Genomic DNA, 21,954 nt, shown 5'->3' with positions numbered 1-21,954 from the left:
CAGGTCTGAGTGTCGGGTTTCTGTTTCTTTGTCTCCAGGAGGGAGGAACGGGTTCAACCATGGGCCGATCCAGGGGCCCTGAAGACGGTGTACTTTTAACTGACCGGGCATGTTGAGCCTCGTGGTGATTTATTATCTTATTTGTTTTCCTCTTTTTAAGATCTGCAAACAAATCCAATCCAACATGTATAAAGAAACCAACCAGTAACGTGTGTCGTCGTTTTAATGGAGAATATGAACTTTATAAACCGGTCCAACCAACGACAGCACCTGATGGGCCACCTGCAGAGGGGCCCCTTGAGAGGCCCTAGAGAAGGGCCCTAAGAGAAGGGCCTAGAGCGGCCCCTATAGAAGAGAGGCTGCCCCTAGAGAGACGGGACGCGACCCCCAGAGAGGCCCAACGTGGCCCCCAGAGAGGCGCGACGCGACCCCCAGAGAGGCCCAACGTAGCCCCCAGAGAGGCGGGACGCGGCCCCTAGGCGACTCCTAGAGAGGCGGGACGCGACCCCTAGAGAGGCGGGACGCGGCCCCTAGGCGACCCCTAGAGAGGCAGGACGCGGCCTCTAGGCGACCCCTAGAGAGGCGGGACGCGACCCCTAGAGAGGCGGGACGTGGCCCCTAGAGTCAGGAAAGTGGCCCCTAGACGGCCCCTAGAGAGGTGGGAAGCAATCCCTAGAGAGACGGGACGCGACCCCTAGACGACCCCTAGAGAGACGGGACGCGACCCCTAGAGAGACGGGACGCGGCCCCTAGACGACACCTAGAGAGACGGGACGCGGCCCCTAGAGAAGCGGAACGCGACCCCTAGACGGCCCCTAGAGAGGCGGGACGCGGCCCCTAGACGACCCCTAGAGAGGCGGGACGCGGCACCTAGACGACCCCTAGAGAGGCGGGACGCGGCCCCTAGACGACCCCTAGAGAGGCGGGACGCGGCCCCTAGACGACCCCTAGAGAGACGGGACGCGGCCCCTAGACAACCCCTAGAGAGACGGGACGCGGCCCCTAGACAACCCCTAGAGAGGCGGGACGTGGCCCCTAGACGACCCCTAGAGAGACGGGACGCGGCCCCTAGACGACCCCTAGAGAGGCGGGACGCGGCCCCTAGACGACCCCTAGAGAGGCAGGACGCGGCCCCTAGACGACCCCTAGAGAGGCGGGACGCGGCCCCTAGAGAGACGGGACGCGGCCCCTAGACAACCCCTAGAGAGGCGGGACGCGACCCCTAGAGAGGCGGGACGTGGCCCCTAGGCGCCCCTTAGAGAGGCGGGACGCGGCCCCTAGGCGACCCCTAGAGAGGCGGCACGCGGACCCTAGAGTCAGGAAAGTGGCCCCTAGACGGCCCCTAGAGAGGTGGGAAGCAACCCCTAGAGAGACGGGACGCGGCCCCTAGAGAAGCGGAACGCGACCCCTAGACGGCCCCTAGAGAGGCGGGACGCGACCCCTAGAGAGGCGGGACGCAGCCCCTAGACGGCCCCTAGAGAGGCGGGACGCAGCCCCTAGACGGCCCCTAGAGAGGCGGGACGCGGCCCCTAGACGGCCCCTAGAGAGGCGGGACGCGACCCCTAGAGAGGCGGGACGCGACCCCTAGGCGGCCCCTAGAGAGGCGGGACGCGGCCCCTAGACGGCCCCTAGAGAGGCGGGACGCGGCCCCTAGACGACCCCTAGAGAGGCGGGACGCGGCCCCTAGACGGCCCCTAGAGAGGCGGGACGCGGCCCCTAGACGACCCCTAGAGAGGCGGGACGCGGCCCCTAGACGGCCCCTAGAGAGGCGGGACGCGGCCCCTAGACGGCCCCTAGAGAGGCGGGACGCGACCCCTAGAGAGGCGGGACGTGGCCCCTAGGCGCCCCTTAGAGAGGCGGGACGCGGCCCCTAGGCGACCCCTAGAGAGGCGGCACGCGGACCCTAGAGTCAGGAAAGTGGCCCCTAGACGGCCCCTAGAGAGGTGGGAAGCAACCCCTAGAGAGACGGGACGCGGCCCCTAGAGAAGCGGAACGCGACCCCTAGACGGCCCCTAGAGAGGCGGGACGCGACCCCTAGAGAGGCGGGACGCAGCCCCTAGACGGCCCCTAGAGAGGCGGGACGCAGCCCCTAGACGGCCCCTAGAGAGGCGGGACGCGGCCCCTAGACGGCCCCTAGAGAGGCGGGACGCGACCCCTAGAGAGGCGGGACGCGACCCCTAGGCGGCCCCTAGAGAGGCGGGACGCGGCCCCTAGACGGCCCCTAGAGAGGCGGGACGCGGCCCCTAGACGACCCCTAGAGAGGCGGGACGCGGCCCCTAGACGGCCCCTAGAGAGGCGGGACGCGGCCCCTAGACGACCCCTAGAGAGGCGGGACGCGGCCCCTAGACGGCCCCTAGAGAGGCGGGACGCGGCCCCTAGAGAGGCGGGACGCAGCCCCTAGACGGCCCCTAGAGAGGCGGGACGCGACCCCTAGAGAGGCGGGACACGGCCCCTAGAGAGGCGGGACGCAGCCCCTAGACGGCCCCTAGAGAGGCGGGACGCAGCCCCTAGACGGCCCCTAGAGAGGCGGGACACGGCCCCTAACGTCTCCCCCTGGCCGTTGTCTCAGCCTCTCTCCTGTTGATGTGTTAAACATCTGTGTTGATTTTGAATTGTTCTTGTCAGGATGCACCAGTGCATCATGGGAAACACTCCGACTCCGTGAATCATTCCTACGTCACTCGTGTCTCCAGGAAACGAGTTCAGGTTCTACTCGTTCCCTTCGGTGTTCCCTTCGGCAGCAAAGAGAGACTTCCTGTCTGGACGTACTTCCTGTTTGTGTTTTTATTTGTGCTGGATCCTGGAGGGCCGCCGCTGTGACATCACAGATGGTCATGCGTTCATGATGAATGTTTTATTCCCCGTGGCTGCGTTGGCTTCCAGAAGGTCTGCGGGTCGTTGTGTGGAAAATAAATTCATCAGTTAATCAATTCAGATGATAAAATATGGTTGTCATTCTTCTTGTCATTCAGTTAAAATATGAATCATTCCAACCAGTAAATAAAAGAATAATATCTGCACTAATATATATCATATAAATGTATATTTATTATGTGTAATATATATGATATATTGTACACATTTGGGGCTTTTTTTTCCATTTTGACTGTCGAAATTATGAGATATTAAAGTTATCTATGTTAGTTAGGTAAAGTTATGTTATCTCATAATTATGACCGGAAATGGGCTTCCATAAAATCGGGTTCCTAATCAGTCGAAGTGAATTTCTTCTTTGAGAAAGGTTTGTTATTTTTTTCTGTTTTCCTTTTGATTCTCACAACTTTAAAAGTCTTATTTAGAGCTTTTAAACGGTCGGAGCCCAAACGCTGTTCATCAGGTGCAGAGGCCATTGTACGTAGATCATAATAAATAATATATATATTTAGAGTTAACAATGTTAATCTCTAGCAGACGAACTATAGAAAGCTTCATCACACAACTCTTCACATGAATTCTGACTTCCTTAATAAATAAATATATTTTATTTTTCATATTTTTAGTTTGATATTCAAGACGAGACAAAAATAAACATTTAAAACATTAAAGATTAAAACATAGGACTAATTTATTAAAACATAGGACATTTTTCATGTAATAATTCATATTTCTTTCTCAGAAGCTGCAGCAGTTGGCCTTGTTTCTAGAACATGAAGCTGAGACGTCGTGGCTCTGACTTTGATGCTTAAACTTTGTATATTTTGTAGTAGTGATGGTGAGGTGAAGCTTCCTGAAGCTTTGAAGCTTTCCATCCAATCGGTTCGCTCATGTACCGGAGCTTCATGGAGCTTCATGGAGCTTCATGGAGCTTCATGGAGCTTCATGGAGCTTCATGGAGCTTCATGGAGCTTCATGGAGCTTCATTTGCTCTGCTGCGCCACCAAGTGGACAATAGATGTAAAACAGGCAGAGTGATCATAACGACACCATGGCTTTGTGTGTGAAGCTTTAAATGGAATAAATTATGTTTATGACGCCAATACATCAATTATTAACTTATTAATATTGTGTCTATCTTTATGATATATTAGCGGGGTCAAAATCAAAACTCGAAACAAATTGGGAGAGGGTTGTGATGTGACTGTGGGTCAGTGGTTAGAATATGACTTTCAGTCAGAGCATCGGTGGTTCGAGCCTCAGCTCCGCTTGTTGATGTGTCCAATTTTTTTAAAGTAAGAATAAGAACTTTTCCACAGTGCTGGGCTTTTTGAGACTATTTCTCCTGCTTTATAAAATACCCTTCACAGGCACACATGAAGCTGTACAGAGAGGAAGGGAATCCATTGAGTTTCTCTGCCCCTTATATTTCAAATCTCACGGCAAACCCACGAACCATTTTCTGAATCAGTCACATGGAACGACCGGCTCAGAGGCTTCCAACGTCACCACATACGTCATCGACACAAGCCTCGATACGCTTCACCAAAATCTACCTGGTTACTCGACACGCGCATCGAAGCCTCGACACGAAAGGACTCATCACTAGTTTGTATTATGAAGTTATAAAGTTACAGGTTGAGTGTTTCCTTGTTCTGTTGCGTTATACGTCCATACATCCAGAGATAAATGCTATTATATCATGTCTTTTTGTATATATTAATAATAGTTCATTTTATCTGTATAGCTCTTTACAAGGTAGAAACAACAGAAGCACTAACTATATAAACAAGAGATTACAGCAAGAAACAAAACAAAAACACAGCATCACAGCTTGAAAGCAGATTTAAATCAATACACTTTAATATAGTACATTTTAATTATTATTTCATCATAAAAAAAGATGTGATGTTTTTGCTATATTCATTTTAAAAACCAACATCCTAAAACAGTTGACCGTGAGACGCCATGCTTCAGCCTCATGTTGCGCAACATAGATTATAATTACGCAATAATAAACTCACAGTGCTTTGATCTGATTGGCTCATTCGCCTGGCTGTTATCTCACCGAGCCAATGAAAACCAACCAACCCGGTCCGCGCGGAACGAAAACAAGCCAATGGGGGTGCGGAGCTAACGTCACGTGTGACTTATTCCGTGTGACGTATGCGGTCTTCCGCTGCAGTCGCCATCTTGTCGTCGTCGAGAAAAGAAGCGGAGCAGAGAAACAACGACAAGACGACGGCAGAAATAAACCACGAAACCGGCGTTCTTTTTTATATATTTTTATATATATCGCTGAGTCAGGGCCAGACGCGTTAACGCCACATGAGTTCACGGACTGCCTGCTGATCAATGGTCAGGCTTGTAGATAAGGCCGCCGCTGTAGGTTTTCCCGGGTCGCTCGGATCCAAGATGGCCGACGAGGCGGCTTGTGAAGACGCGTGTCGGGAGTACCAGTCCTCGCTGGAGGACCTGACATTCAACAGCAAGCCGCACATCAACATGCTGACCATCCTGGCCGAGGAAAACCTCAACTTCGCCAAGGATATCGTGGCTATTATTGAAGCGCAAATAAGCAAGGTTTTTATACATATAGAATACTTTTCAATTTCAGTTGGGGGTTTTTATGTGTCGGAGCGGGGTCTGTTTAGAGGAATCATGGCGGCCAGCGGCGGGTCACGTGGTTGTTGTTCTGGGGAGAGAGGCGCTTTAGCTCCGTGTGTGTGTTGTTGAGGTGAAAACCTCGTTTTTAAGTGATGATGATAATAATAATAAATACATATCCCTCAACGGCTCTCAATCGAAACGCGCAACGCTGAAGTGAAAGTCCACCGTAAATATGTTATGTTTAGGGATCCGGATACTACTGATAACTGAACTCGATTAATGACTAAAAAGCTGATTTTGGTGAACGTTACTTGCATGTGGACTCTGACAGTTTGTCTGTTATTTACGTTTATTTATTTAAAAATGTATTTAATTAAAATGCTATATTTTTAAATATATATTTGAGTGTGTAAATAAAATGCGAGTGACAAATTCGTTAGGATCTGTAGAAGAAAACAAACATGGCGGACGTAACCAATATAAAAGGGTTGATCAGAGTTCAGCAGCAAAGTTCAGTGAGCACGTGACCGGAAGTCCAGGTTGCGATGCAGCTAAACAACGTTGTACCGATTTAAATATATAACTGAGCATTCTTAAACGAAGCTCCTGTTTTATTTATATATGTTAGTGATTAAAGGTTTCTGAAGTAAAGAGCTCTTCTCACCTGCAGGCGGCGCTACAGGTATGTGTTTAATACAAAGACTTCCGGGTCTGGACTGTTTCTATTTAGTTAAATGAACACGTGAAAATCAAATTATCTAAATCATTACCGTTTTGTCTGATTCTTGCAGTGGGACTCCTTACCTAGTGTTAAAAAGTAGGAAATATTGAATATATGTTGTCTGAAGCTCAATGCCCTGAATCACAAACTATGGTTGACAAGTAAAGTTAAAATTAACTATTGAAGCTAATTTTGTCCTCGACTGCTTCAGAGCAGCTTTAACTCCAGAGTCATCGAGCCATACCTGCCGGACTCTGGTCCATGATAATAACAACCCTTATCTGTTAGTTTACGGTGGACTTTGACCTTTGCAGTGTTGATAGTATTGTGAGCATCCGTCACGTTGATAATCTTCTTTACATCTGGGGCCACATTGATGTTTTTCTCTACTTTATTGTTAATAAATATTGCCGGGTAGCTTTTGTTCGACATGGGAGACGTGGCCTCTTTATTATTATTATTATTATTTATTATTATTAAAGCTCCTTCCATAGTAAATTCATCTCAGTCACACACAAACGTTTCTCTGCATTAATTCACTAGTGAAATCTTGAATTACTGAAATGTGATTGAATGGTTAAAATGTTATAATAAAAAATGTGAAATGTGCTTTTTGTCATTTTTTATTTCCCAGTGTAATTTATTGGTCTGACTCTGGTTTCATTTACTGCTCGCCTCAGACCGGCTGCGCGGCGCGTCTTAGCTCACGCCGCGCAGCGCTCTGGTAACGAGTTAAACAAAAAGCTTCCAACCAAACGCCGACCGGTCCTCTAGCAGGGTTATCGGCGTTGTTTTTTTTAACAATCGACTGGGAGAGAAACTCTTTTGGGGTTAAAACACTCTCGAGGGAGTCAAACTGTCCGGGTGTGAAGTTAAAGAGCGCGTCGTCTGGGTAAAGTACAAAGAGTGGTTTCATGGAAAAAACCCTCTTTGGAGGTAATCGGCTCCCAAGGACTGCACTTTTTTTATTTTTTTTTTAAACCCATAATGCATCATGGACATGTTTTCATTTACTTTTTTTCTCCCCTAACTTGTGAGGAAGGATCAATAAGCTCCTGAGACTTCTGCAGAAACCAAACTGACTGCTTTATTATTGAAGATGACTCATTTTCCTGGTGTTTTGGATCACCGGCTGTAGCCGGGCCCTCGCTGCGACTACAGAGGAATATCGGAGTATTTTTCCTCTTTTGATTTTCCAGATGGAAGAAAAAGGGTTCGGACTGTGGGCTGAAATGTTTTTGACTTTTTTTTTTTTTTTTTTTTTTTTTTTTTTGGAGTGTTTTCCACACAGCGGGTGGTGAGGGGGACACATCTGTGATTCTGAAGCGTCTTGTTCTGAAATGTTTGGTTTTTTTAACCCCTGTTGTGTTCTAAACTTGTCGAGTTCTCTATTGCTCCAGGCCCCATCTGCAGAGAAGCTTCCAGTTTTGTACTTAGTGGATTCCATAGTGAAGAATGTTGGAGGAGAGTACCTTGCAGTGTTTGCTAAAAACCTAATCACTTCATTTATATGTGTCTTTGAAAAGGTACAGTTCTCTTTGCTGCCGTTCAAACATTTAAGCACTAAACATCTTAGCAACCCACTTCCTGTTTGTTTTGCCTGCTTCTTCTCTAATGTAAACGCAGCCCTGCTAATGAAAGAGGCTTTTCAAACATTCATTGATAACTCTAAAGTGTATACATATATAGTCCACCTCTATACTCGTAATGGACTTAGCGCTGCTTACGCTTGTAAACATTGAAGCTGCTGAAGTGTGTGGGTTTCTGGCTGTGGACCAAGTCCTGTCCTCTGTTCGTAGGTGGATGAAAACACCAGGAAGAGTTTGTTCAAGCTGCGCTCCACGTGGGACGACGTGTTTCCCCTGAAGAAGCTGTACGCGCTGGACGTGCGGGTCAACTCCGTGGACCCGGCGTGGCCAATCAAGCCGCTGCCGCCCACCGTCAACGCCAGCATCCACGTCAACCCCAAGTTCCTCAAGCAGGTGTGTGTGTGTGTGTGTGCTGCGACCCAATTAAAAGGAAGTGTTTTCAGACATCCTAAAACCAGCTGAGGGTTTGAAAAGACTTCATTTTGCTCTAAATGCTCTGTTTAACTTTGCTGCGAAACGTCCGAGTCATAACTAATAATGATCAGTTCACTGTCTTACAGTTCCACCCTAGGGCCCCCTTATTGGGTTTCTTTAAACTTATTTCCAGCATAAATATGATCAAAAGTCTGAGCAAGATTCCCCAAAAATGAGTCTTCGATTGCTCCCCAATTTTTTTTAATTGTATTGTTCGGTGCCTTCCCATCATCCCGCAGAGTAATACTGCACATCTTTAGAAGGATTACGACCTAAATCATCTACATCTCACATAATAATCACAGTAAACAAGTATTTACATGTTAGGAAACATTCAGTCCAAAAACCGGTTCAGAAATTGAAAAAGTTCCTACTTTGAACTATGAATGTTTTAGTGAAGCGTTATAATCGCTTAGACATGTTAAAGAGTTTACGGAATTATTCAAACTTAACGACTTGACTTTTTCTTAAAATGTAAAAGGACACGCCTCTTCTCACAAGGGTTAAGGTACTTTAGCAATTTAAATGAATTAAATCAGAACTGTGGTTGCTCGTTTCAAATAAATCGATAATATATATTATAGTTTGGCTATAGTGCATTTTAGGTTGCAGTCAAATAAAATCCCTCGCAGACGGACGTGAGCAAACCTTCATCCATCAGTAATCGCTCATAGTTCTGATCTCTAGTCTCCACCATGTTTAGATCGGCGTCGTTATTTTCCATATTTATGTAACGTCTGAAGTCACAGCTCGTCCTCTTCGTCGTGTCTCCAGCCCGAGGAGGCTCCCTCTTCGCTGCCGGCTCCCACTAAGCCGACCCCGGCGGCGTTGCCCGCGCCCGCGCCCAAGCCGGTCCCCGTCCCAGTGCCGGTCTCCGCCGTCACCGTCAGCCAGTCCAGCCTGACGCAGGAGCAGCTGATCCGGCAGCAGCTGCTGGCCAAACAGAAGCAGCTTCTGGAGCTTCAGCAGAAGAAGATCGAGCTGGAGCTGCAGCAGACCAACGAGCAGCTGGTAGGAGGCGCTGGTCCTGGATGAAGAGTATTGATAACTTCCTAAACCATCCTACAGGAAATAAACCAGACCAGTAACTCTTTTTCAGCAGCCGATGTATTTACATTGTTCTCAGATATAAAACGTCTCTTTGGTCCGCAGGGCGGTGGGTTCGTGATCCCGACAGCGACTCGAGTCTCGTCTCCGGCGGCGTTGAAGTCTGGCGGCCAAACGGCTCCCGCGGTCCGATCGTGGATCCCTCCTTCGACTCCGGTGGACGCCAAGCCGCCCACCAGAGACCCCCGTTTGAACCGCACCGGGCCCCCGCACAAAGAACAGCATGCTGGGAAGAAAGATGGCGGCAGCGCCACGGGAAGTCCGGCGGCGACGCCCGAGAAGTCCACCCGGCCGGACAAGGTCAAAACCCCGAGGAAGGAAGCGCCGGACGAGAAGCCGAAGTCGAAACCTCCGTCTCCGATGATCAAAGGCCTGCAGGGTAAAAACAAGATGGAGGCCGAGGTCCAGAAGTCAGCTGACGGCACCAAGAAAGACCCGCGGCTGAAGAAACGCCCGCAGGACAAGACCGGGGACGCCAAAGACGAAGAGCTGAAGAAGCGGTGCACCGACAAGAAGGACCGCGAGGAGGCGGCTCGGGTGGTGGTAGACCCCCAGAGGGTGGTAGACCCCCAGATGGTGGTGGACCCCCAAAGGATGGTGGGAGACCCCCAGAAGGTGGGAGAGAGGGTGGTAGACCCCCAGAGGGCGAGCAAGGGGAAGCTGGTGAACGGCTCGGTGGGCAAACACGACCGCGCCGAGTCCACGGAGAAGCCCGAGTTCAAGAGCGGAGGCAACGCCCGCACGCACGCCAGGAAACGCACGCGCTCGCGGTCCCGCTCGCGCTCCCCGGCCTCCGCCGCCGCCTCCTCCTCCCCGAAGAGGAAGGACCGGCGGTCTCCAAAGAGCAGAACCAGGAGCAGCTCCTTGTCCCCGTCGCCGTCTCACAAAGCCGGCAAACCCAGGAGGGTCGGACCGGAACACAAGCCCGGCCGGGGGGACCGGCCCGCGGCCAAGAAGAACCCGTCGGAGAGCCGGCGGTCCAAGAGGCCGGCGGAGGACCGGCACGCCGAGTCCCGAGACCCTCACAAGGAGGCCAAGGAGCCTCCTCACCGCTGGAGGAGCGGCTGGGAGGAGAACAAGCAGTGAGTTATGGTTTTTAATATCGATATGTTTGCTGGTTGCAGCTTCAATGTGAGGATTTAATTCTTTGACGCATGAAAGTAAACTTTGCGTTCTCTGAGACATTTTGCAAACATAATAATGACCTAAAACCCGATTCTGTGTTTGCTCTTCAGTCCGAAGCTGCCGGAAGACTCCCACGTGAAGCCGGGCCCTCAGAGGCACAAACCCTACGGGCCCCCGCCCCGGCCGCCCACGCCCCGGACCCCGAAGCATCGCCTCAGCGTGGACGCCAACCTGCAGATACCCGAAGCTCTCAACTGCGCCTCCAAGAAGGACCTGCTACGGCGGGTACGAGCAACCGATGAAAAGAAGTTGTTAAACAAGCAAACAAAATGATAGTCTGAACTTAAAGATGATGATGATGTTCTTAACCACCGGTTTCTCTGCAGGCCAGCAAGCGGCTGGAGAGCGGCGAGATCTCCCAGGAGGACTTCCTGAACATGGCGCACCAGATCAAACACTTCTTCCAGTACCAGGAGGAGAAGCAGCAGCGCTCTGACGGCTGGGACGACAACATCGCCGCCAAGAAGCTGCAGCTGCTGGGCTCGCCTCCGGCCCGCGGCGGCATGGACGCGGCCGAGCTGTCGTACCTCGCGCACAAGTTCAGCCTCAGGAAGACGCAGGTCACCCACCGGGTGGCCGGGGAGGCCTGGGAGGGCGAGGACAGTCCGGAGGAGGATGAGGACGCGAAGACGTGCGGCGGGCGGAGCGGCGTGCGCCCGAAGTACAGCCGGCAAGGTGAGTGGCGGCGGGGGAGGGGCGCCGTGAGGCTGTTGTGGCTCCTGTTGGTACTCGATTCAGGAAAATAATTCTTTAACTGAGGAAACAAATAATGTAGTCTAGAAGTTCAGAGTTTTGTTTTTTGTTCTCACGGCTTCCGACTCGCAGGTGAACGGAGGAGCAAAGAGCACGAGGAGCCGCGGCTGATCGAGGAGTACAACCACGGGAAAGAGTTCCCCGCCCTGAAGTCCCTGAAGGGCCTTCGATTCAGGAGGCGAGCCGACCCCCGAGAGCCCAGTGAGTCCAGTCTTATGTCTGAACGTGAGCTGTGACGCCAAACATTATCTGTCCCCGTCGTCTTTATCCTCAGAGGTCAGGCTCTGGAGCGGCGGGGTGCCAGGGCCTCGATCAGGGAGCCTTCAGCAGGGCTAGACTCTTCTAAAGAGATCAGCTTACACATCTAGTCCTTCATCAGGAGGTCGCAGGAGGGCGGTATGGCCAAAAATTCATATCACGATTCTGGTTTCACAGTAATTTTTTCTCACGTAAACGCATTCATTGACGCCGAAAAAGGCCGTCGTTGTTCACTGCTCGCTGGCCAACTCGCTGTTAGTACTTTGAGGGTGTTGGGAAGCTAAACAGGAGGGACTTAGGACCCAGGGGGATGCAGGTGAAAAAAGACCAGAAGGGTCTGTCTCTTCCTGTGTTTTTTTTTTTTCTTTTTTTTTTTTTTTTTATGTAGCGCTGGAGTATCTTGTTGTGATAGTGGGCGAGCTGTACCCAGCATGCAGTTCAGCTGTGTAATTTTATAAATGTACAATTATTAGTGTTATAACCATGACTAAAGTTTAGTAGCTCAGTCCGCTGCGTCCTCAGCGGTGAACAGTCGTTACGGCTATCACCGGTGTGACGGTGTATGAAACATTCATACCGTATGTAAATACCGCCCTGTGCGTAGTTCAGGGGGCAGTGGAGTTTAGGACCTTTACGTGACTCGCACAGTTCCTCAGCTGCAGCGTCTTCATGGGTCTTCCTGTGTTTCCAGGTGAGCGGGCGTGGAACTCGCCGCTGACGGAGCGGCCGCGCTTCGACGAGCGCGAGGACCCGAAGAGCGGCTACGACGCCCCGCGGGGCTACGTGGCGCTGCCGGCCGACGCCCGGAGGCCGGAGGGGCCCCCGGGGCCTGCCGGCACCGTGGTGCACCGGAACTGCCCGAGCCCGGAGGCGGCGCTGCCGGCGGCGCCCAGGTTTGAGCGCGAGCGCCTTTCGCCCCTGCACCAGAAGGACCCGGCAGAGATGAGCCCCATTCCTCGCTTCGAGAGCCCCAACAGCGAGCACTCGGACGACGGGCCCCTGAACCTGGACGCGCCGCCTCCCAAATCGATCCTGAAGGCGGCGGCGGCCCACGCGGGGCCGCTGGCAGCGGTCCGGCAGCGCGTTGACTCCCCGGGACACACGCCGCCTCACGAAGCGGTGCACCCGCCGCCCCGCTACGACGGGTCCGCACACATGGGCCCCGGCAGGCCGCACCCCGCGGGGTGGTACGAGAGCGGGGGCCCCGGTCGCTACGACGACCCGTCCCGGTTCGAAGGGCCTCACCACCAGGGCCCTGGCAGGTTCGGCGGTGGTCCGCCTCACCACAACATGCCAGAGAGGTTTGACGGGCCCCACATGCCTCACGGTCTGGGCCGGTACAACGGCCCGCCTCAGGGCCCTGGGAGGTTCGAGGGGCCGGGCCCGGGTCACTTCGAGGGCCCCATGCAGCGCTTCGACGCGCCGCGCTGCTTTGAGAACAACAACATGGCCCCCGGCTCCGGGCCGATGGGCTTCCAGCAGCAGCGGCCCATGCGCTTCGACAGCCCTCAGAACCAGATGGGCCCCATGAGGTTCGAAGGCGCCGGTCCGATGCGCTTCGAGGGTCCCGTTCAGCCGGGGCCCAGGTTTGATGCGCCCCACCAGGGCGGGCCCCCGCTTTACGAGGGGCACCCGAGGTTCCAGCGCGGCCTGCAGCCCCCCATGAGGCCCATGGCCCCGCCGCTCTACGACCCCTCCGGCCCCCAGCAGGGCTTCAACATGAACCCCCAGTTCCCCGCCGGGCCCATAGCATTCAACATGCAGCCGGCGCCGCCCTTCAGCCAGCCGGGCCCCGCCCCCTTCTACAACCCCACCGGCGGCATGCAGCAGCCGGTGAGCCGAGTGGAAACACATTTTTATGTTTGAGAGTAAAGTATAAGTTTACTGTTTGCTTTGTATTCTCATTGTTAGTTTAAATGTTTGCTCATGGACATCAGGTTAAAATGTGTATGAACCCTGTTAGCCCAGATGAAGCTCTCGGTGAACGTTCTGTGTTCTCTGCAGGTCAACATGTTGGGGAACCTCAACCAGCCCTTCCTGCCTCAGAACCCGGTGCCTTTCGGACAACAAGGTACGTTCCGTCGTGGCCGTGGATCTCGCTCATGAAGAAATGACGCGTCTCTGACCTCTCTGACCTCTGACCCCTGCAGAGAACCACTTCGGCCAGGTGGACGTCAACGACCTTCTGTCCAAACTCATCTCCAACGGCATCATCAAGCCGTCACAGCCCGACGCCGCGCCGGCCGTCAGCGCCGGTGAGTGGAGGACGCCGCGCCAACGGGGCCGGGGTTAAACGAAGCTGCTGCTGTTTAATGTTCTCTGTTTTTACGCTTCCAGAACCTACTTCCACGCCGCCAGTAGCTCCGCCCACAGTGGTGGTGGAGGAGGAGGAAGAGGAGCTGGAGGAGGAGGAAGACGACGACCTCCCAGATCTCACCAGCTTCACCGTCGACGACATGAAGCAGTGAGTTCAGTAGACTAAGTTAACCGCTAACGTACGTCACTTCAGTGACATCGTGACGCGTTCAGGCTCCGCTTAGTGAACATGAGAATCCAGATGTTTTCACATGAATATAAACGCCAAGAACGCCTATTAATATATTTTATTCATTAATCATTTGAATTGTGTTTTTATGGCTGAAACACAATAAATAAAGTAAAATGGTCGTGACTCACTTGTGTTATTTCCCCCCCTCTCCGTCTGCCAGGCGCTTTGAGGGCGTGGTGACCCGGCTGTACTCGGGGAACCAGTGCTGCCTGTGCAGCATGCGCTTCACCGCCACGCAGACCGACCTGTACGCCGACCACCTGGACTGGCACTTCAGGCAGAACCACGCCGGCAAGGTGGCCGGCAAGAAGATCACGCACCGCCGCTGGTACTACGGCCTCCGGGTGAGAGACGCGACCTGTGACGAGACCTGTGCAGCGCCCCGCAGGCAGCGCCCCGCCGCCCCGGGCTCAACTCACTGTGTTTATGTGCAGGACTGGGTGGAGTTCGAGGAGATCGCCGACCTGGAGGAGCGAGCAAAGAGCCACTTCTTTGAGAAGGAGAACGAGGTGGAGGTGCAGAAGAGCCAGCAGGCGGCCAAGGAGAAGGAGTTCATGAGCGTGAAGGCCACCAAGGACCAAGTGGGAGAGGTGGGACCTTTTACTGCGTTAAGAAGTACCTGAGCTGTGGAGTACACGTACTATGGAAATACTTTCTCTAAAGGAAGTAGAGCCGGCGTACTGGCTGGTAGTCGGAGTGTACGGTGGCCCGCAGGGACAAACTGAAATGTTTTTATTTCTTATATATTCATACTGAAGGTGAAACGATGACTTCCAATAATAAAAGTCACTAAATAAAGTTATGTTTGTTTTATGTCGTGTTTGTTTCCTGCAGCTGTGTGAAATCTGCCAGGAGCCGTTTGAGACGTACTGGGTGGAGGAGGAGGAGGACTGGTTCCTGAAGGACGCGCTCAGGGTGGACGACAAGGTACGGCCAGTGGCCAGATGAGTACCAGTAAACCAGTACGAACTATTTAGGAATTTCAGAATAAAAGTATCTCATGAATTCTGATCATATTGTCTGAAATTCCCTGAAAAATATTTTTCCTGCTGATAAAGAAAAAAATGTACAAACATATTAATAAAGTAAATAAATATAAAATTGATATTTTTAAACTGTCGCAAAAAATATTGGGAAAATGTCCAATAAATACTTAATTAAAAATATTAATAAAATGCTGAAAAAATATTAGTAATGAACTCGTCAGAGCGCTAAACATTCCCACGGACCCTGAAGGTCTCATCTGGTCGTCCTGCTTCATTAGATTAACAGAATGAATCAGATCTCATCCTTTAATCTCTTCTATTGAACTCCAGTCTGGTCGACTCTAAACCTGTTTAACGATAATTAATTAACACTTTGATAAACATCTATCATGTTTTCATAAATCTGTTTAGTTCAATATGTTGCTGATCAATAAATCAGTAAACGTGTTTTCTCCCCACAGAACTTCCATCCCGCCTGTTTTGAGGATTATAAAAACGTGAGTACCTGAACTTTAATCTTGATAATAATGATATTAATATTCATAAGTGAGACGCTGACGCATCCTGTGTCCTCAGACGTCGTCGTACCTCGACATCACGCCGTCGCCCAGCAAGCTGCTGGCCGAGCACCCGCTGGGCGCCTTCATCAAGAGCGAGGAAGACGAGGACGAGGCGGGCGCTTCCTGTGCCGCCGCCCTCAAACAGGAAGTGGAGGCGGAGGCGATGGAGCTGCCGGAGGTGAAGAAGGAGGAGGAGGAGGTTTTAACGGACTGTGCTCTGAATAAGGCGTAGCGCTCTTGGCTCCTCCCCCTTCATGAGGAGGTGTTTTTAGCTCCTCCCCCTGGTTTATAAACTTGAATACATTTTTGTATTTGGATTCTGTGCGACCGTTTCCAGGTCTCTCCGTTCCTGTGAATTAAAACGTGTTTATTTAAGAAGAAGAAATGTTTTTTGTTACTACTTTCTTTTTTTGGCGAAGAGATGTAAATGATTTAATTTATGAATTAAAGTATTTTTTGGTATCTCTGGCGTACCGGTGATTGTGTGACTGGCGGCTGCAGGTGTGGCGGGAAAGGTAAGAATCAGAGGCTCCGCCTCCTGGAGGTCCACGTTGTCTTTTCTGTTTCAATAAAGAGTCTGAAACTTGATTATATTTAGACTCATTGTGATTTAACGTTCAAAAACATAATAAAGGTTTAATGAATTTAAAGTTGTTGTTCTGGTGTTTTATTTCCTGTGAGTTGTTTATTTAATACAAAACATTGTAATCCTTAAAGATCATCTGATTACTGAGTAATTCATGAGTATTTATTATCTTCTGACCAATCACAGCGCACCTTCATGGTCACGCGGCCCTGTGGCGAACACACATGCTAGCAGGCCTTCATAGTTTAATCAGCTCTCAGTCCACAGAAACAAGTGAAATGTGATTGATGAGCTCTGTCAACCAGGTCATTAAACAGCGGCATCGCAGCACCATGAAGGAGGCTGAAGCTCAAGGCAGAGCAACAGAGGAGCTGTGACATGAGAAGATAAGCTAATAGGGAAAAATGATGATTATTTATTAATTATAAAAAAAGGAAAAACAAATCTGTTTAGGCCATCAGAAGGATTAGCAGGCCCAACACTGATAGTATAGTATATAATCGAATAGTTTATTATATATATATATATAAATAAAAATAAATGATTGTAGAGTATAGAATAGTTTATAATAATATAGTATAACATAGAATAGTATAATAGGAATATATAACCATTATTCTTCTGCCTAGCTCAGTCATGTTTCCTCCGTGATGAGCCGCCGGTCTCCGAGCAGCGCGGCGGCCGTCCTGTGAGAGCCCCGGTGTGACGTGATGACGTGTCCGTGTGTGACCACTAGTCGGCGCTGTGTGGCGGCTGCAGGGGACCGGACCAGAGAGGAAGAGCGAGAACGTGGACTTGGCCGTGCGGTTGTTGAGCTTCACTGAAGTTCAGAGAACCACAACTGTTGGACTGGTTCTGGTTCTGCTTCTGGTTCTGGTTCGTTCCGGATCGAACACCACGCCCCCTCCGCTGGTGTGACGCGTCCTCTGGTGAGTAGCTGAAGCTAACGGCTAACGCGCGCCATGCTACCCGCTAGCTTAGCTTAGCTAAAAAGGCAGCTAGCTGGTCTTTAGCGCCGTTAGCTGGTTGTTGTGTTGCTCTCCGTGTTACGGTTCGGGGGCCAGCTAAATTTCACAATATTCAAACAACTATAAAATTTAAATTCCACTGCAGTACTGTTCAGGGGGACCTCTGCTATGCCCATTAAGACGTCATATACTATTACGTAGACATTATCGAATTGATTGTCGAAATTGAGAACCGACACTTAACGGAAGTGTTTGTCTTTTTAGTCATTTTGTACAAAGATACATTAACATTAATAGTTATATTGTTAGGGTTCAGCAGGCAGGAATGCAGGCACGGAATCCTGGGCACAGGGAACAGGAGTTAGTAACAGTCAAAAACAATGTAAAGCATAGGAGTAGTCAACATACTCATTGAAATGGTGAAACAATCTGGCAACTGGAGAGCTGGACGCCAGGGGTATTTAACAGGAAGGACTTGATGAGATGACAGGTGCTGGAGATGATGTGCAGGTGTGGAGGTGAGCCCAGGTGCTGTAAGCCACGCCCACGGCACGCACAAACACACACGTAACAGACCAACAGGAGACGAGACACATGGAAAACCTAAAAAAAAATTATGAAATTTAAGCAGACTTTGAATTCAATTTTCTCCAAAACTGTACAGTAATATCTGGAGGCCATGCACATGGGCATAGCAGAGGTCATCCTAAACGAGACTGCAGTGGAATTTCAATATACACATCTAAGGATCTGTTTTTATAGTTGTTTGAATATTGTGAAATTTAGCTGGCCCCCGTACCGTAACACCTTGAATACAGGTGCATTTAGAATTGCAACTGAGGCTCACTCGGTGGATGAACCCTGTTTTACATGTCACATCACAGGTTTATAACTAGAGGTTAGGTCTATAGCTAGAGGTTTATAACTAGAGGTTTATAGCTAGAGGTTTATAACTAGAGGTTAGGTTTATAGCTAGAGGTTTATAACTAGAGGTTTATAGCTAGAGGTTTATAGCTAGAGGTTTATAACTAGAAGTTTATAACTAGAGGTTAGGTCTATAGCTAGAGGTTTATAGCTAGAGGTTTATAGCTAGAGGTTTATAACTAGAGGTTTATAGCTAGAGGTTTATAACTAGAGGTTTATAACTAGAGGTTTATAACTAGAGGTATATAGCTAGAGGTTTATAACTAGAGGTTTATAACTAGAGGTTTATAACTAGAGGTTAGGTTTATAGCTAGAGGTTTATAGCTAGAGGTTTATAGCTAAAGGTTTATAACTAGAGGTTAGGTTTATAGCTAGAGATTTATAGCTAGAGGTTTATAACTAGAGGTTTATAACTAGAGGTTTATAACTAGAGGTTAGGTTTATAGCTAGAGGTTTATAGCTAGAGGTTTATAGCTAGAGGTTTATAACTAGAGGTTTATAACTAGAGGTTAGGTTTATAGCTAGAGGTTTATAGCTAGAGGTTTATAACTAGAGGTTAGGTCTATAGCTAGAGGTTTATAGCTAGAGGTTAGGTCTATAGCTAGAGGTTTATAACTAGAGGTTTATAGCTAGAGGTTTATAACTAGAGGTTTATAACTAGAGGTTAGGTCTATAGCTAGAGGTTTATAGCTAGAGGTTAGGTCTATAGCTAGAGGTTTATAACTAGAGGTTTATAGCTAGAGGTTTATAGCTAGAGGTTTATAACTAGAGGTTTGGTCTATAGCTAGAGGTTTATAGCTAGAGGTTAGGTCTATAGCTAGAGGTTTATAACTAGAGGTTTATAGCTAGAGGTTTATAGCTAGAGGTTAGGTCTATAGCTAGAGGTTTATAACTAGAGGTTTATAGCTAGAGGTTTATAACTAGAGGTTTATAACTAGAGGTTAGGTCTATAGCTAGAGGTTTATAACTAGAGGTTTATAGCTAGAGGTTTATAGCTAGAGGTTTATAACTAGAAGTTTATAACTAGAGGTTAGGTCTATAGCTAGAGGTTTATAGCTAGAGGTTTATAACTAGAGGTTAGGTCTATAGCTAGAGGTTTATAGCTAGAGGTTTATAACTAGAGGTTAGGTCTATAGCTAGAGGTTTATAGCTAGAGGTTAGGTCTATAGCTAGAGGTTTATAACTAGAGGTTTATAGCTAGAGGTTTATAGCTAGAGGTTTATAACTAGAGGTTAGGTCTATAGCTAGAGGTTTATAGCTAGAGGTTAGGTCTATAGCTAGAGGTTTATAACTAGAGGTTTATAGCTAGAGGTTTATAGCTAGAGGTTTATAGCTAGAGGTTAGGTCTATAGCTAGAGGTTTATAGCTAGAGGTTAGGTCTATAGCTAGAGGTTTATAACTAGAGGTTTATAGCTAGAGGTTTATAACTAGAGGTTTATAACTAGAGGTTAGGTCTATAGCTAGAGGTTTATAACTAGAGGTTTATAGCTAGAGGTTTATAGCTAGAGGTTTATAACTAGAAGTTTATAACTAGAGGTTAGGTCTATAGCTAGAGGTTTATAGCTAGAGGTTTATAGCTAGAGGTTTATAACTAGAGGTTTATAACTAGAGGTATATAGCTAGAGGTTTATAGCTAGAGGTTAGGTCTATAGCTAGAGGTTTATAACTAGAGGTTTATAACTAGAGGTATATAGCTTGAGGTTTATAGCTAGAGGTTAGGTCTATAGCTAGAGGTTTATAACTAGAGGTTTATAACTAGAGGTATATAACTAGAGGTTTATAACTAGAGGTTAGGTCTATAGCTAGAGGTTTATAGCTAGAGGTTTATAACTAGATGTATATAGCTAGAGGTTTATAGCTAGAGGTTTATAACTAGAGGTATATAGCTAGAGGTTTATAGCTAGAGGTTTATAGCTAGAGGTTTATAACTAGAGGTTAGGTCTATAGCTAGAGGTTTATAGCTAGAGGTTTATAACTAGAGGTACATAGCTAGAGGTTTATAGCTAGAGGTTCATAACTAGAGGTATATAGCTAGAGGTTTATAGCTAGAGGTTTATAACTAGAGGTTTATAGCTAGAGGTTTATAACTAGAGGTTTATAACTAGAGGTTAGGTTTATAGCTAGAGGTTTATAGCTAGAGGTTTATAACTAGAGGTTTATAACTAGAGGTTAGGTTTATAGCTAGAGGTTTATAGCTAGAGGTTTATAACTAGAGGTTTATAACTAGAGGTTTATAACTAGAGGTTTATAACTAGAGGTTAGGTTTATAGCTAGAGGTTTATAGCTAGAGGTTTATAACTAGAGGTTTATAACTAGAGGTTAGGTTTATAGCTAGAGGTTCATAGCTAGAGGTTTATAGCTAGAGGTTTATAGCTAGAGGTTTATAACTAGAGGTTTATAACTAGAGGTTAGGTTTATAGCTAGAGGTTTATAGCTAGAGGTTTATAGCTACAGGTTTATAGCTAGAGGTTTATAGCTAGAGGTTTATAACTAGAGGTTTATAACTAGAGGTTAGGTTTATAGCTAGAGGTTTATAACTAGAGGTTAGGTTTATAGCTAGAGGTTTATAGCTAGAGGTTTATAACTAGAGGTTTATAACTAGAGGTTAGGTTCATAGCTAGAGGTTTATAGCTAGAGGTTTATAGCTAGAGGTTTATAACTAGAGGTTTATAACTAGAGGTTAGGTTTATAGCTAGAGGTTTATAGCTAGAGGTTTATAACTAGAGGTTAGGTTTATAGCTAGAGGTTTATAGCTAGAGGTTTATAGCTAGAGGTTTATAACTAGATGTATATAGCTAGAGGTTTATAGCTAGAGGTTTATAACTAGAGGTATATAGCTAGAGGTTTATAGCTAGAGGTTTATAGCTAGAGGTTTATAACTAGAGGTTAGGTCTATAGCTAGAGGTTTATAGCTAGAGGTTTATAACTAGAGGTATATAGCTAGAGGTTTATAGCTAGAGGTTTATAACTAGAGGTATATAGCTAGAGGTTTATAGCTAGAGGTTTATAGCTAGAGGTTTATAGCTAGAGGTTTATAGCTAGAGGTTTATAACTAGAGGTTTATAACTAGAGGTTAGGTTTATAGCTAGAGGTTTATAGCTAGAGGTTTATAACTAGAGGTTTATAACTAGAGGTTAGGTTTATAGCTAGAGGTTTATAGCTAGAGGTTTATAACTAGAGGTTTATAACTAGAGGTTAGGTTCATAGCTAGAGGTTTATAGCTAGAGGTTTATAGCTAGAGGTTTATAACTAGAGGTTAGGTTTATAGCTAGAGGTTTATAGCTAGAGGTTTATAGCTAGAGGTTTATAACTAGAGGTTTATAACTAGAGGTTAGGTTTATAGTTAGAGGTTTATAGCTAGAGGTTTATAACTAGAGGTTTATAACTAGAGGTTAGGTTTATAGCTAGAGGTTTATAGCTAGAGGTTTATAGCTACAGGTTTATAGCTAGAGGTTTATAGCTAGAGGTTTATAACTAGAGGTTTATAACTAGAGGTTAGGTTTATAGCTAGAGGTTTATAACTAGAGGTTTATAACTAGAGGTTAGGTTTATAGCTAGAGGTTTATAGCTAGAGGTTTATAACTAGAGGTTTATAACTAGAGGTTAGGTTCATAGCTAGAGGTTTATAGCTAGAGGTTTATAGCTAGAGGTTTATAACTAGAGGTTAGGTTTATAGCTAGAGGTTTATAGCTAGAGGTTTATAGCTAGAGGTTTATAACTAGAGGTTTATAACTAGAGGTTAGGTTTATAGCTAGAGGTTTATAGCTAGAGGTTTATAACTAGAGGTTTATAACTAGAGGTTAGGTTTATA

General features: G+C 47.9%; 1 protein-coding gene across 1 annotated transcript; it reads left to right on the top strand.

Moving 5' to 3' along the window:
- The first annotated feature begins 5,218 nt into the window (after positions 1-5,218).
- On the top strand, positions 5,219-16,277 carry pcf11 (PCF11 cleavage and polyadenylation factor subunit). Its single transcript, XM_079236836.1, has 17 exons — positions 5,219-5,457; positions 7,606-7,731; positions 8,005-8,187; positions 9,043-9,279; positions 9,421-10,457; positions 10,611-10,785; positions 10,887-11,235; positions 11,386-11,514; positions 12,263-13,404; positions 13,576-13,642; positions 13,722-13,826; positions 13,909-14,035; positions 14,280-14,463; positions 14,554-14,709; positions 14,954-15,046; positions 15,567-15,602; positions 15,682-16,277. Exons 1-17 carry the CDS (start codon positions 5,230-5,232, stop codon positions 15,895-15,897), a joined length of 4,590 nt encoding a protein of 1,529 aa, XP_079092962.1. The 5' UTR covers positions 5,219-5,229; the 3' UTR covers positions 15,898-16,277.
- Positions 16,278-21,954: the final 5,677 nt, after the last annotated feature.

The sequence above is a fragment of the Taurulus bubalis genome (assembly GCF_910589615.1).
Source record: "Taurulus bubalis genome assembly, chromosome: 2".
Taxonomy (NCBI): domain Eukaryota; kingdom Metazoa; phylum Chordata; class Actinopteri; order Perciformes; family Cottidae; genus Taurulus; species Taurulus bubalis.
This window is presented reverse-complemented; position numbering and strand designations above follow the sequence as displayed.

Excerpts from the sequence above, each read along its gene's own strand:
- pcf11 (XM_079236836.1), top strand. The coding sequence starts at position 5,230 with ATGGTCAGGCTTGTAGATAAGGCCGCCGCTGTAGGTTTTCCCGGGTCG. Across the intron at positions 9,280-9,420 it reads AGCAGACCAACGAGCAGCTG|GGCGGTGGGTTCGTGATCCC; the intron begins GTAGGAGGCGCT and ends TTTGGTCCGCAG. Across the intron at positions 10,458-10,610 it reads GGCTGGGAGGAGAACAAGCA|TCCGAAGCTGCCGGAAGACT; the intron begins GTGAGTTATGGT and ends TTTGCTCTTCAG.